General features: G+C 38.7%; 1 protein-coding gene across 1 annotated transcript in view; it reads right to left on the bottom strand.

Moving 5' to 3' along the window:
- Positions 1–16163, bottom strand: part of ADGRV1 (adhesion G protein-coupled receptor V1) — a 563604-nt gene that overhangs the window by 89495 nt on the left and 457946 nt on the right. Inside the window, exon 86 of the mRNA XM_047878513.1 lies at positions 7858–8015. Coding sequence (XP_047734469.1) covers positions 7858–8015 — 158 coding nt within the window. The remainder of the gene's footprint in view (positions 1–7857; positions 8016–16163) is intronic.

The following is a 16163-nucleotide window of genomic DNA, read 5'->3' as shown; positions in this document are numbered from 1 at the left end:
CATCTCTGGAGAATACCATACACAGTGTATTGCATTTACCAGGAGCTCTTTCCTTTTCTTCTTTTTCCTTTGGATTTCATTGGGTTTCTTGAAACTCCTTTTGGAATTTTCAAAATGTCCAGAGAGAAAAAGAAATCATTCAACTTTAGGGTGTATGGGATGATACATTAATTATATCATATAGTAATAACAACCAATTATATATTAATAATAATTTATATATTAATGTAATGAATAGTATATATTAACTAATTATTATATATTGATATGTTATATATTATATTCATTATAACAACTTTTCAATGATTTTCATAATTGCAATGGAATCTTTATTTATTTTACTACTGTTGTTCACCCTAAGTATGAGGAAATGGAGTTTCAGAAAAAAAAAAATGGAAGCATTCATCCTCAAATATGCTCCCAAGTAGAGAAGTAGTCATTATAGTTCCAGAGATGCCACACACCTCAGATTTATGCTATCCACAGGTAGCTGGATCAAGCCACCTTTATGTAACATACTGAAACATACGTGGGATTTTTCTAAGAAAGGGATTTGTAACCACCTACTTCCTCTTTTTATTCAAATTAATTTTCCTTCCCTGATCCATGAATCATTCTTCACATTGGAATTGGATGATGATTCAGAAAGAACCAGTAAATTCTAATGAGCCTAAAAGGAGAGACAAGCTTATCACTGCCAGAGATCAAAACCAAACCCTAAAATTATAGGCTTTGTTTAAAACGCTGTTTCAGACATTGAAATTTAGTTCAGGGAACATACCTTTTTCCTGACTCATTCTCACTGCACACTCACCCCACTAAAGGGAGGAGGAGGAGGCCAGTGATTCTCATTAGGAGCCATTGACCGTCGAAAATTTGGTTCACAGCGGTCTGGCAGCAAAAGGGCCACAGAATGCCAAGCTGTAAGCACTGCCCCAGACCACACTCAGAAAGGGAAGGGATGGACTGTAGCCGTCTTTGGGAGACTACAGCACAGAGTGTATTGTATTCACTGGCAACTCCTTCTCTGTTCCTCTTTCCTTTAGATTTCCTTGAGTTTATCTGCACTCTGAAATAAAGGGCTATCAGGAGCAAAAAACGCACTCAGAACACAAAGTGTAAAGGGACTGATCCTTAGTAATCATAACCAAATGCAGTAGATTGACCTAAACCTGCTCCAGTTGTCCGATACATCTAATCTGCATAAGAGTGATTAGTTTGGAGAACAGTTCTATAGAATATAGAAGACTCCAGGCCTAAAAAAATGACTGCTGCCAACTCGTTAGGTAGTCAAAGAGGTCTGATGTTGGAGTTAACTTATCACATCTGTTTACCAAACCTAAAACTCTACAGTAAGTAAATAATCACAGCCATCCCATTTACTTGAACACAAAACCCAGCTTGGCTGTAAGGAAACTACAAATTGACCTTTCCTTCTCATAATGCATCTTACTCATTGTTAAAAGTGATTTCAACTCTTGATTCACTACTTGAAAATACATTTCTCATGCTGCCATCTAATATATCTATAAATGCTCATCCAGTTAAAAAACGCAAGGCAAAATATACCTAAACTATACACCATCATATCAGAGGTGCTTCGGGAAAAAAGGCTGCTTTTGTAGATGCTTGGAATTGCAGAACCAAGCTGGATATGCTTCAGACTAATTAGAACTGCCTTCCTCCTCAGGCATTAGTGTACATGGGGTGTAAAAAGTGCAGGTTTCTCAGAGAGAAGCAGAGAAGAGTTTGTGTGCTGCTTTTAGAGCTCAGGTTTGCAGCGAGCTTAGTGGCATGTGTTTGCAAAGTGGCATCTGAACTCCTGTGTGGGGCTGGTGCTGCTCATAACAGTACCGAATATGAGAAGCGAAGAAAAGGTGCTCATTCTCCAGTTTTTCAAAAATACAGACATGGGAACTTTCAAAATGTACTTTATATTTTGCTAATATACTAGACTTCTCAGCATTCTCTCACCTCCCCCCGCCCCGCTTTTTACAATGTGTTTACCTTATGTGTAATTGTGTTCATTTTTTTCAATTCTGAAAAAGTCTCAAGCATTACCTCTTCAAATCTTCTTTTTCTCCATTCCCTATATTCTTGTCTTTTGTGATGTGTTCTCATACCCCTTAGCTTAGTTTTCATATTTTCTCTTTTTCGCACATGACCTCAGTGAATTCCTCAATCCTACCATCAGATGCTAATTCATTCCTCTTCTCTGTTACTCATCTAGGTTTACCTCAAATGTCAAGATATTTCAATATTTCAAAGAGTATATTTTTCATTGCCAAGATTTCTGAAATTATTTCATTTTCATATTTGCCTGTTTTTATATTATTTATATCTATTTTTGTTTTTCATGTTTAAATGTTTTTAGTGGATATATGTTTCTTTATATCAGGGGTCAGCTGTTCAACTTTTTCTGTAAATGGTCAGATATTAAATATGTTAGGGTTTGTAGGCCACACGGTCTCCGTTGCAGCAACATATACTCAACTCTGCATTGTGAGAGCAGCATAGGATCCATGCAAACAAATGGGTGTGGCTCAGTTTCAAACAAAATTTACTTAAAAAACAGGTCACTGTAGCCATTTTGGAAAATTGTTTATTTATTTAAATGTTTATTTATTTTTTAAGAGAGAGAGAAAGAGAGAGGGCACATGCACACATGCATACGCACATGTGCGGGGGTGGGGGGCAGAGAGAGAGAAGCTCAAGCAGGCTCTACAGGGTCGGTGCAGAGCCTGAGGGGCTCGATCCCATGAACCATGGGATCATGACCTGAGCCAAAATCAAGAGTTGGATGCTTAACAGACTGAGCTACCCAGGCACCTTCACTTCGGCAAATACTTTGGCAGTTCTTCAAAATGTGAAACAGAGCTGCCATATGACCCAGCAGTTCTACTTCTAGGTATATACTCATGAGGAATGAAAACCTATGTTAATATAAAAACTTGTATATGAATGTCCACAGCAGCGTTCTTAATAGCCCAAAGGTGAAAACAACCCAAATGTCCATCAACCGATGAATGGAAAATGAAAATGTCGTGTATCTATACACTGGCATATTATTTGTCAAAAAACCAAACCAAAACAAAACAACCAAAAAACTAAGTGGTGCTACATGCTATAACATATATGAACTTTGAAACCATGCTGCTAATGAAGGATGCTAGACACAAAAGACCACATCTTCTCTGACCCAGTTACAGGAACTGTCCAGAACAGACACATTTCTAGAGATAGAAGGTAGGGCTCAGGGAAGTGTAGAAAGAGGAATGCCTGCTAATGGATATGGGGTTTCTTTTTGAGGTGATGAAAATGTTCTAAAATTAGATTATGGTGATAGTTACACAACTATATAAATACACTAAAGACCAGTGAAATGTAAATTTAAACAGATGAACTTTTGCAGGTAAATTAGATCTCCATGAAGCTACTAGAGAATAGATGAAATGGGGAAAGGTGAGTGGCCAGTAGGGCCACAGTTCGATGATTCCTGCTCTATATTTTCAGGGATCCTAACTTACTTATCAAACTTATTTATAGCTTATTCTATATGTAAACTTCTTTTCTGGCTTAAATTCATCTTTTTGATTGCTGATTTTAAAGGCTATCTGTTGTTTTTTTTCCAATGTCTGAAACACTTATACTTCAGCTAATCTTGAGTAGAAAACATTTGTTCCTTTGCTTACTCTCTTTGTCTGTCTGTGTTTTTCTAATGATTTTATGGTTGCCTCCACTCATCTCTCCTATCCAAGGAGAACTAGTTTTGTGTCTTGGGCCTCCAGCCCCTACAGTGACATGCAGATATGATAGCAATACATTCTGTAAACTCTGGAAAACTGGGCCAGGTACTAGATCAAATGCTTTGTCTGCCTTCTCCTTGGCCTCCCAAATTCCTGTAACCCAAAGCCCAAGTTACTGTGGCAGGTGTTTCATGCAAGTGCTACTGCTCCAGTCTACCTGCCTTGGGTGAAATATTTTAGCTCCTAATTCACTCCCCCATCAGTGGAGATACTCCCACATTCCACTGGCTTGTGGACCCAGAAAACCTTGGGTCCATGGCTTCAGCCCAGTTTACTACTTTGTGTTCCTGTTCTATTTCTGACCCAAAGACATGTCCCTTTAAAAAATATTTTCTCTTATTATATCCTGTCTGTACGTCCCAGGTGAGGGCTTCTATGGAGTAGGGCAGAGGGCAATAAATGAATTTACAGTGCCATCCTGACTGGACACTCTTCAGGTCAATGCAAAGGAATTTTAGCCAAAAGATTCAAACAGTATCAAATGCTCCTTGGTTGAGAAGACATTTTCTTTTTCTTCTAGAAATTTTGAATTTGAATTAAGTGGAACATATTCAAATGGAGGTGGTTACAGTACATTGCAAGTAAAATATAAAAGATCATGCCAGCAGTCAAAGCTGAATGCATATTTTAGGGAATCACAGAAGTCAAGAAAAAAAATTACAGTCCCAATGATAATAACTTTCAAAGGGATACCTACAATGAGATCAATGAGGTAAATCCTTTAATTTTTACTTTTGATGATATAACAGATTCCTCTTCTTTTTAATGCTATATTTAGCTTAAAGATCCATACCTAAAAGATTTTATGGTACATTTATGATTATTAATTTATTCAGTCAACAAATATTAACTATGCTCCTGCTATCTACTGAACAATTTACAAGACTGTGCTGATACAGATAGAGATGAATAATAAATGGTCCTCGCCCTCCAGGAATTCATCATTTATTAAGGATATCAACCACACACACCGAAAGAAGTCACCATCTCATTCTATGATAAGTGCTATAATGGCTATAGGGACAACCAGCTTTAAAGGCAGAGATGGGGAAAGGAGCAATTCTTATTTGATGTGGTTCGGTGAAGAGGCAACTGCAAAGGCTTCGGAGAAGAGGTAGCATGTTGGGAACTTTTAGAAAAAAAATTTTTTAAGTTTATTCATTTTTGAGAGAGAGAGAGAGAGAGAGACAGAGAGAATGACAGAGTGTGTGGGGGAGGGGCAGAGAGAGAGGGGAAGAGAGGATCCCAAGAAGGCTCTGCAATGTCACGAACTGTGAACTATGAAATCACGAACTGTTGAGATCATGACCTGAGCGGAAGTCAGATGCTTAACTGATTACGCCACCCAGGCAACTCAAACTTAGTAGTACCTTCTTGGAAGGGAGGGTCTAGGGGAATTCACTTGTGCTTATCTAGCATACTGTTTTTACTGAAATGATGGGTTTATTTTGGACAGTTTTAGGGAGCTAATGAAGATTATGGGAGGATAATAAATGTCTTCCACCTCTCTCTCATCCACATTTTCTCATATTACTTACTAAACACATGGGTTTTGTCAGCTATTGATGAAGAGTGCAGAGCAGAGGTCTCCTTACATGACCAAAGATGACAGTATCAGGTAATTTTAGGAAAGAGAAAATACATGGGATGGTCAGAAGGCAGGATAAATATTAAGTAACTTGGGGATGAAAAGATGGCCTGGTGCGTGGACTCTAGGAACTCCTGTATTGTAGGCTAAAGAGACTGGACTTCTCTCAGGCAACGAGAGAGAACAACAAGTGACTGTAATGCTGGAGTCAGGGAACCTACTTTACAGTTCTGAAATATACACATCTGAGAAGACGAGATAGGGAAGAAAAAGACTACAACTAGTGGCCAGTCAGGAAAATACTGTAAGAGTCCAAGTGTGAAATAATGACTATTAGACTGAATTGACATGGGAATAGGGGAATTAGAATTATAATAGTATTTTTATTTGAAAAGCTACAACAGAACAATGCTTCTATTAATATTTCATTGCACGAGAGGTTTCCCTAGTTGAGAAACAAGTATGCTGAAGCTTTTAGCATTATGTTTAATGCTTGAGGGCTATGTTTTTCAGATAATTGGAGTATTATTATCTACTGTATCCATGATGGATCATGTCCAAAATGTAGTTAGCCATGAAAAAGAATTAACTCATTAGGTTAGGCCCTTATGTTATCACTGTTGAAAACATGCAAATACTAGCACTTTTATATCATATAGAAAACAAAACAAATCTTATCATTTGGGAAAAGAAAACAAACTTTCTGTTCTGAAGAGAATATTAATTTTACTAAAATGAATCCCAAGTTGAAAAAAAGCACAGTTTCTGGATAAATCCTATGCCCCATGAAAAAGTAGGATTTCTACATTGAATACTACTTCTTCTATTAAAAAGTTAAGATTAATCATAACGTTATATAAAATTTCAGCCCACACAATGACTGCATGCTAAATGGGAAAGGGGAGACAAGAGCTGGCTAGAAACAGCTACCCTACAAACTACCTCACAAACTAACATCAAGAAGTTCCTTCTCTTTATATCATGAGGAAATCTTTTCATGTGTTCCCTCATCCATTTCAGGAACTAGAAGTCTCTTCATACATTAGAGGTCTGCTTTTCTCATCCTGTGACAATTTCTGTTGAGCTGATAATAATGTATTAGATACTATTCAAGGGACTTTGTATATGGTAACTTGCTTAAACTTTGGAAAGCACTTAAAATGTGAAGAATTCCTCTTACTCATTTGGCTTTAGATCTGTAAAAATTCAGAAAAGAGGAGACTTTTTCATTGGCCTAAGAGGGGTCCCCCATCCCCAGATCACAAGATTCTAATATCCCCATCACTGACACCAATTTAGAGAGAATTTTGTCTATGAAGGTGTATGGTTACTGTTCCTAGTTAAGAAAATTCCTAAGAGACTCTAATCTAACAACAACAACAACAAAAAAGAATCAGGTCATAAAAACCTGTGTTAAGTATGATTCAAAGGGAAAAAATGAGCTGCAGCGAAAGCCAACTTGCGCTGGAAAGACTTGCGCTCTTAAGTAACCAGACATGTGTAGCCAGTTATGAAGCTATCCCATCACATATGTTTTTAAACATCTGTCAGCACAATCAAAACCCCACAAGCAAAATACAGCACTCATGAGCATTAGGGAGGGCTGTCTGTGATGAAGGCTCAGAAGCTGAAAGAAATGAACAGATTTCACAGGTTGAACACAGGCTGTTCTTGCTTGGCTTGAAGAAAGCCCGGGGAAGCAGTTCCCAAGGCTGTGAGGCATTGACTTGAACATGATTATCTTTTTAAAAAAAATTTAAAAATGTTTATTTATTTTGAGAGAGGGAGAGAGAAAGAGAGCACAAGCAGGGGAGGAACAGAAAGAGTAGGAGAGAGAGAATCCCTAGCACGTTCCATGCTGCCAGCACAGAGCCCAACGCGGGCATTGATCTCACAAGCTGTGAGATCATGACCAGAGCTGAAACCAAGAGTTGGTCCCTTAACTGACTGAGCCACCCAAATGCTCCTGGAACATAAGTATCTTTTTTTAACTTTTTTTTTACATTTATATATGTATTTTTGAGACTGAGAGGGAGAGAGTGCACGAGTGGGTGGGGCAGAGAGAGGAAGACACAGAATCTGAAGCAGGCTCCAGGCTCTAAGCTGTCAGCACAGAGCTTGATGTAGGGCTCAAACCCACGAACCGTGAGATCATGACCTGAGCTGAAGTCGGACACTTAGCCGACAGTCACTCAGGAGCCCCTTGAACACGAGTATCTTAAGGACAAAACTGGAACCAGCGATAAAACCTATGGCACCCGAAGAAAGAGACATGTCAGGAAGTGACAAGAAGCAGGTGAAACTGGAGAGCCATAGCTTAACCTATGGCTTCAGTGCTAGAAGCTGAGTCTAACTTTTCTCCATTTTTTTTTTTTTTTGGTAAACATTATTCAGTGACATTTTCCCACCATTAAAAAGTTCCCATCTCAAAAGTACAAAAAGGGAAAAGGGTTCCTTTCAAACCTGCAGCATTTGTTCTTCCTCTGAAGATGTCGTCATATGCTTTCCACTGTGGCTTCACCTGGTAGGCATGGATGAACACCACAAACACTACCACAAGGCATGTTAAAGGAACAAGAGCCCCAGTGAAGAGAGCCGCATAGATGTTTGGGATGAAACACCTGGAGGACAGAAGAGACAAGACAACTCAGACAACTTCAATAAACACGTTTCTAAATTCAGAATGGGTTACATCATCACTTTATACTAGCTCTTTGTATCTAAATGTTGGCAAAAGCAAATTTTTGATTTGCCAAATTGAAGCTTGGTTTGAGTACAGGCTACCCGATTAAATCCAACCCACTGTTTCACAAAGTAAGTTCTGTGGAACACGCATATCCTGAGGTGCTCAGAAAACTTCAACAAAGGTTATGGCAAAATAAATTTGAGAAACTCACATTCACTTTTCTAGCTCTGTCTTATTGGCCTATGGAGACCAAGGTCTTATTGAGGACCTCATAAAAGAAGGCATTGTTTTTTTGGTTTTGTTTTTAAAAATTTTTAAATGTTTTTATTTATTTTTGAGAGACATAGTGCAAGTGGGGGAAGGGCAGAGAAAGAGGGAGACACAGTATCCAAAACAGTCTCCAGGCTCTGAGCTGTCAGCACAGAGCCCAACGTGGGGCTTGGACTCACAGGCTGCAAGATCATGACCTGAGCTGAATGAAGTCGGTGGCCCAATCAACTGAGCCACCCAGGCACCCCAAGGAGGCATTATTTAAATGCAAGTTTGGGGCACCTGGGTGGCTCAGTCGGTTAAGCGTCCAACTTCAACTCAGGTCACGATCTCGCAGTCTGTGAGTTCGAGCCCTGTGTCGGGCTCTGGGCTGATGGCTCGGAGCCTGGAGCCTGCTTTTGATTCTGTGTTTCCCTCTCTCTCTGCCCCAACCCCATTCATGCTCTGTCTCAAAAATAAATAAACGTTAAAAAAAAAATAAATAAATAAACGCAAGTTTGAGGATTCCTAGGGTTCATTCTGTCATTTCTACAATCTTGTTTTTTGAGTGAATGACAGTTTTGTCATTTCTAAGTTATACATACCTCCAAGAGCCATTAATTCTCTTGAAAATGATGACAACTTTCCACTTAGAAGTTCTACTACACAATTGTATTTATGATTCTGGAGTTTACTTAGATCAATGAGGTCCAAGGTAAGCTTTCACTACTTATTTTGTAACATTGAGATTCCATGGGAAATGGTTTCTGAGATGTACCTGGAAATTTTTTTTAAGTGTAATTATTTTGAGAGAGACAGAGCAAGTGGGGGAGGGGCAGAGAGAGAGAGGGGGACAGAGGATCCAAAGCAGGCTCCGCAGTGACAGCAGAAGTCAGATACTCAACCAATCGAGCCACTCAGGCACCGCTTTAACTGGAAATTTTTACTCATTGATAATAAAATCCTCTTGCTCTTTACATCAAATCTTTCACAAAAAAATGTCAAAATGGAGGACAGCTAAAAATATGTTCTCAATATCTAAAACTGTGTTTTTGAGGTATTATAAAGAACGTACCTCTTACAACATAATACTGGGGCTTCTGGGTGGCTTAGTTGGTTGAGTGTTCCACTTCAGCTCAGGTCGTTATCTCCCAATTTGTGGGTTTGAGCCCTGCATTGGGCTCACTGCTGTTAGTGAAAGCCCATTTCAGATCCTCTGTCCCCCTCTCTCTCTGCCCCTCCCCTGCTTGTGCTCTCTCTCTCAAAAATAAATAAACCTTTAAAAAAATAAAAAAAATAATACTATAATACTTTCAATTATAAGAAATCTTAATAGTATGGAGTGTCTCATTTCAAATATATTTTTCTGACTTCTCCATTTTTAATACATAATATCTACAAACCTAGATTACATATAGCCAAAAATAATGGATTCTCAAGAAAACTCAAAACTCTGAAAAAAAACATAAACTAGTCAGAAGGACACCTCAAAATCTAAAGTATAGGAAATCAGGAGAAACAGCCATTCTTGCAACTGGGAAAAATAGTGCCTCGATTTTATATTTAAAAAGAGATACATTATTAAAGACCTTACTCAGGTATTATTTCTAATTAACATGATCTGGTAAATGTATTCCTTAAGTAAACAAGACACATTTCAAGAGATATTTCAATACACATTCTGCATCTGCAAAGAGATGTCAGAATGATGAATATCCTGGCTTTTAGAATTTAATTTGGACGCACAAAGCCTGAATCATTCCCTGCACACTCATCTTTATGCCACAAGACCTGTGTCTTCCAGGTAGAAGGCGTATGATTAAATAAAACAGGCAAACACCAATGACTTTGATCTTGAATATATTTCTGCACTAAAAATAGTAGTCATGTTGGCTACTCATTTTACATACATTGGCTTTAAACGATTGTTTTCATCTGAATTATGGATTCACTGCCAGAGATCAGCCTAAAGTTGCTTAGACAAATACAGTTACTGACAAAGGAACTCATACAGACTTCACTGCTTTCGCTCTACCTTGAAAAATGTCATCATAATTCAACTTCAGTCTGTAAAATGGGGTTACTGAAGCTATTGTGAGCTGCTCGAGCAGTAATAAACATTTTGCACCAAGTGCTATAGCATAGGTTTGACTCTTCAACATCTGCATTTCCCAGCAGCTGACCACATTTGGTTGTCACATCTCTACTTGAAGTGCCTTCTGAAAAACTCGCCTTTCCTTTAGAAGACAACCTTTGAAACCAGAACCCCAAAGAATGGCACACTATCCTGCTTAAAAGAGGCAGAGTGGACCCCTACAAAGTTATAAGAAACTAGGCAAGTCTGCAGTGGCTCTTGGGAAGAGAAGGGAATTCTCTATGCACCACATCTCTTAAAAATCTCCTTTGCAATTCTCCCTGCTTGTATGATGCCTTGGCCAAGCTGGCCTGTTCTTTCAGAAAAGGGGGCAGGAAAATTAACCAATGCTGAAGTGACCCATTGCTCCATATTCTTCAGAGGCACACAAATCATGGCCTCTCATGAGTGCTGGGCTGCTGAGAGCACCCTAAGTTTGTCTTCCACATGGGCAAAATGGGGCCAGATCATTGATGAGGAGGGCTTTGGCTCCACAGCATGCCTAGTCCTGTCGCAGCACTTCCTGCCTTCTTGGCTACTTCAGCACTGCTAGACTGCACAGCCCGCCTGTGCCCACTTCTGTGTAGCTGTGACTCCATGTCGGTCTTTCCCCAACAATCTGCCTTATGCACATATCACCTTTCTTTGGGTCTAGGGAGCCAGACAACTCTTCTATAACGCTATCAAATGAGACACTTGCAAATGAGATAGGGCTAAAAAGGTAAGCCACTAGTGCAGACAGCAGTCAGGGACTCCACACTTCTGTGACCCTGTCCATGGAAGTAGGTGGAACGAGCTATGTCATTCCACATTTTCAAAAAGGGATTTCTAGTGCTATAGAATAAAGCTTCTGACATATAATGCAAAGTGCCTAAGATGGGGGCACCTGGGTGGCTCAGTCAGTTCAGCATCTGACTTCAGCTCAAGTCATGATCTTGCAATTTGTGGGTTCGAGCCCTGCATTGGGCTCTGTGCAGACAACTCAGTGCCTGGAGCCTATTTCAGATTCTGTGTCTTCCTTTCTCTCTCTGCCCCTCCCCTGCTTGCTCTCTCTCTCTCTTTCTCTCTCTCTCTCCCAAGAATAAACATTGAAAAAAAATTTTTTTTTAAAAAAGTGCCTAAGATAAATGAAGTATATTCTGCCCTTAAAACAACAGCAACAACAAATGAACCTCACCTACCCAAATTTCTTTCAGTCCAATCGATTAAGAGATACAGTATATCCAGGTAGTTTGAGGATTACACTACATGAGAGTGATGTGGAGAGTTAGGAAACAGTGAATACCATGTTAGAAATAGTTTCTGAAAGGAGGCTGGGAACAAATTCTTGGGAAAACTGAATGTAACGTAAGTAATGAGACTGAGAGCCAGGCACACACGAGAGCTGTGGAAGCAGCTGATTAGTGCCCTGGCAGCTACTGCTTCAAGAGCAGACCTGGCAGTCACCAGAAAATGAGACAAAGGCCATGTGGATCTGCTGTCTTTAAAACGGTAAGGAAAATGTGTTCCTTGTAATTACTGCCTCACCCTGCTTCAAAGTATTCTGGCAACCCTTCTCTCTTTTGGTGTGGAATACTCTTCTGGATTCTTGCAATCACATGACTCACTTTGGCTGTTCATTCCCTTTTAAACTTCCATGGGTAAATTTCCTTTCTTATTATAACCCACAGACAATGTAATTGACTTCAAAATCTAGTCAGCGCTTCACCCTTTATTGTATTTTCAGCCAGATGAAACAAGCAGATGCTATTTCATTATCTTCAGTTTTTCCCTTCTGGTCTGCTCTTAGAACATTCACGATGCTTTATGTCACTATCTCATTTAGGAAGATTATTACCTCCCCAAGATAGCACTTTGTACCTCTTGAAGTGTTTTCACTTGCATTACCCAACTTGATGTAAAAAAAAAAAAAAAAAAAAATATATATATATATGTATATATACATATATGTTTATATTTGTATATATATATGTTTATATTTATATATGTTTATATATGTATATATATTTTGCATATATATATGTGTGTGTATATATATATGTATATATATATATATATATATATATATATATATATATATACATACACACACACACACACACACACACATATATATATGGCCTGGGGTATTTCAGTTTCTTTTTTCCTGTATGAAATCAACATGAGAAGGAACTCAGAGGCAAAGGAGTCCAGGAGAGATGTAAGCTCCAAGTAAAACTGCTAAAAATACTGGGAGGGATGCTGGGAACTTCTTGTATGTGAGGCTGTGATTTGAGTTCATTTAAATTGTATTTTAAAGAACAAGTTGACCTTGGTATACTGGAGGACATCAAGAAATCCAGGGAGCTGCTATCTGGGTTACATCTGGGTCACATAGGTAATGAAAAAAGAACTAGGTAATGGAAGAATAATATCGCTGATACTTGAACAATGCAGGCATTAGAGGCACTGACCCCCTGTTCCAGTCAAAAATCCATGTATAACTATTGACTCCCCCAAAACGTACCTACTGATAGCCTACTGCTGACTGGAAGCCTTAGTGATAGCATAAACAGCAACTGACACACATTTCGTATGTTGTATGTATTCTATATTGTACTGTTTGAATAAAGTAAGCTCTTAGAAAAAAGAAAACCATAAGGAAGAGAAAATCAAAAGGAAGAGAAAATACTTTTACAGTATATACTGTGTTTATTTTAAAAAGTGGCATATGAGGGGACCCGTGCATTTCAAACTGTGTTGTTCAAGGGTCAACTCTAAATGTTTGTTTCTAAGGTCTTCTTTGTAAGTACTTCTTCTCAGTAAGATGCTGGTAACACCTATGATTCAGAGGCTCATGTGCCAACCTCTCACAAGGTAAGTCTCCTGAAGACTTCTTTAACAGTTGCAACTATATCAACAGCTACATTTGTTGCTCTGACCAACTTTTTCTTCATGGAAGCTCATGGTGATACTCTACTTTATGTGGGGATAAAGAAGATGGTCTGCCAGTTTTATTCTAGAAATTGATTGAGTGTATGATGAATGAAAAACTGTTCATTTATTACAAGCTGGTTTCTATTTTGTGTGGGAAGTACAATATATCTGTTAATTGGCCTTAGTTGAAGAATACAGATGTTATTCATTATGTGGATGCTTATCATTTATAAATAAGATCTAAGCCAATACTTGTGATTTCAATATTCCTTTCACTGCATATCCCATTTACTTTCTTTCCAAAGATTATATTATTATTTAACACATTTTTTATTCACTTGTGAATTTATGTATATATGCATGTAAATTTGTGTATATGTATGTATTTTCTGTCCCATCCAACATGGCAAGAGAGGTATAGAGAAACACTTTAAGCACATTAATTTTTTGATATCAGAGTGAAGGGAAAAATAACAGTTTGGGTTTAACCAGCTGCAGTGTAGAAAAACATGTTTCTTTTTCTTTCTATCTTCCTATGGTAGTGCCTAGAGCAGTTTTGTACCAAGGGAAATCTACTGACTTCTTAAAATGCATGTTCCTTGAAGTTTAAACTTTAAACAAGAACAATATTAAGATTAAACTGCAGATAAGTCCTACAAAGTGAAATCGCACATTAGGGTAATATATGGACTTGGAGAGGAAAGGGAGGGACAAAGTATTTTCCTAGAGTGAATTAGCTGGATAATAAAAACTATCTTAAATATTACTGCTATTATTCTTAATTCCACCATCATTACTCATAAAACAGGAGTGATCATTTATTAAGTGACGACATTTATTATATGCATTATCACACATAAACATCCCAATAACTCCACTAACCTCACTGTATGTATAGAAAAATGACTTCTAAATTACAGAAGGTCAAATTGTTAGCAGCATAAACAGGCTCCTTTACCTTAACTGCTACCCCTACAATTCTAAAATCATTTCCACAATTCCAGTAAAAATATATTAGAGTTAGTGGTAAACACACCAGTGTTCTCCTTGAGGACAGGAACTGTAATATTCTCCTTATATTTCTCCTTAAGAAATGCTTATTGCATAATCAGATCCTAAAGAAATGTTTACTGATGTAACTGATTTTTAGCACTTTTTTTTGCCCTCTGTTAGATTAACATTTATTTTAAATTCAGTAAATAAATATTTATTTTTTTCAATATATGAAATTTATTGTCAAAATGGTTTCCATACAACACCCAGTGCTCATCCCAAAAGGTGCCCTCCTCAATACCCATCACCCACCCTCCCCCCCTCCCACCCCCCATCAACCGTCAGTGTGTTCTCAGTTTTTAAGAGTCTCTTATGCTTTGGCTCTCTCCCACTCTAACCTCTTTTTTTTTTTTCCTTCCCCTCCCTCATGGGTTTCTGTTAAGTTTCTCAGGATCCACATAAGAGTGAAAACATATGGTATCTGTCTTTCTCTGTATGGCTTATTTCACTTAGCATCACACTCTCCAGTTCCATCCACGTTGCTACAAAGGGCCATATTTCCTTCTTTCTCATTGCCCTGTAGTACTCCATTGTGTATATAAACCACAATTTCTTTATCCATTCATCAGTTGATGGACATTTAGGCTCTTTCCATCATTTGGCTATTGTTGAGAGTGCTGCTATAAACATTGGGGTCCAAGTGCCCCTATGCATCAGTACTCCTGTATCCCTTGGATAAATTCCTAGCAGTAGCACTTTTTTTTAAAAAACACTCACTAAAAAAAAAGTAGGCATAGAAAACCCTGCATTTCATGTGTGCCTAGTTCAATGACCCAAGCAACATTTGAATTACGTCACATACGAGGCACACTGCTAAACATGGAAGACCTGGGCATGGTGCTTCCTATACAGAAGGCTGCATGTATAGTAAGGGCACAGCACTTCACAATCTAGCCTTCTACTGCAAGTATCATTCTTTTAACAGCATGGGCAGCAGCATGACCCAGGAGCTTGTTAAAAATGCAGAGTCTCAAACCGATGACAGCTCCCAAGGCAACTGCATTTTAACAAGATCCCCAGGTGTTTCATGTGCACATCGAAAGTTAGAGAAGCACTCCTGTAGCACACTAGTCGAACATAAAGTAGCTGAATGTAATTAACAATTTAACTAATCTTTACATCTCTTTGGCAGCCAAGCCAAGGGCCTATGTAATCCCAAGGAGAATCATTCTCAGAGATTTCGTAGTACAGGGTGGTCACAGTAGCCTTAAGAGCCAAACAGAAAGAAAAGTGGCAGGAAGCAAAAAAAGAGAAACAGATATCTGTCACATGTAGAAGCCTGGGATTAGCAACCTGAGCTTTCTGACTGTAGAAGAGCAGAGAGCTAGCAAATAACATGAGAACGGACACAACACATCTGCAGACTGGTAGTGTGAAATGAGATGGGAGTGTCAGAGCTGAGGTGGGTGTAGATGGGAGGTTAGATATTTAGTCCTGCTGCATCTGAAAAACCCAGGAAGGAATAAAGTTTGTGAGTGTAACTGCAATAGACAGGCTCTGCAACTGCCCACATTGCTCAAGCCTTCCTGAAAAGGTGAGCCCATGTGCCATGTACCTCTATCCCCACACCCCAGCCACAGATGACTAGCTTTGGGATGGATACCTGATCCAAAGACAGTCATTTCTCTGGCTTGCCCTTGACTTATAACTTGGTGCCTCTGCTCTAAAAGTTGAGCTGAGCCAATCAACTTTCTGCTCTTAAGAATCTGACATGGCAGGGGGGGCACCTAG

Source organism: Prionailurus viverrinus, chromosome A1 (genome assembly GCF_022837055.1).
Source record: "Prionailurus viverrinus isolate Anna chromosome A1, UM_Priviv_1.0, whole genome shotgun sequence".
Taxonomy (NCBI): Eukaryota; Metazoa; Chordata; class Mammalia; order Carnivora; family Felidae; genus Prionailurus; species Prionailurus viverrinus.
This window is presented reverse-complemented; position numbering and strand designations above follow the sequence as displayed.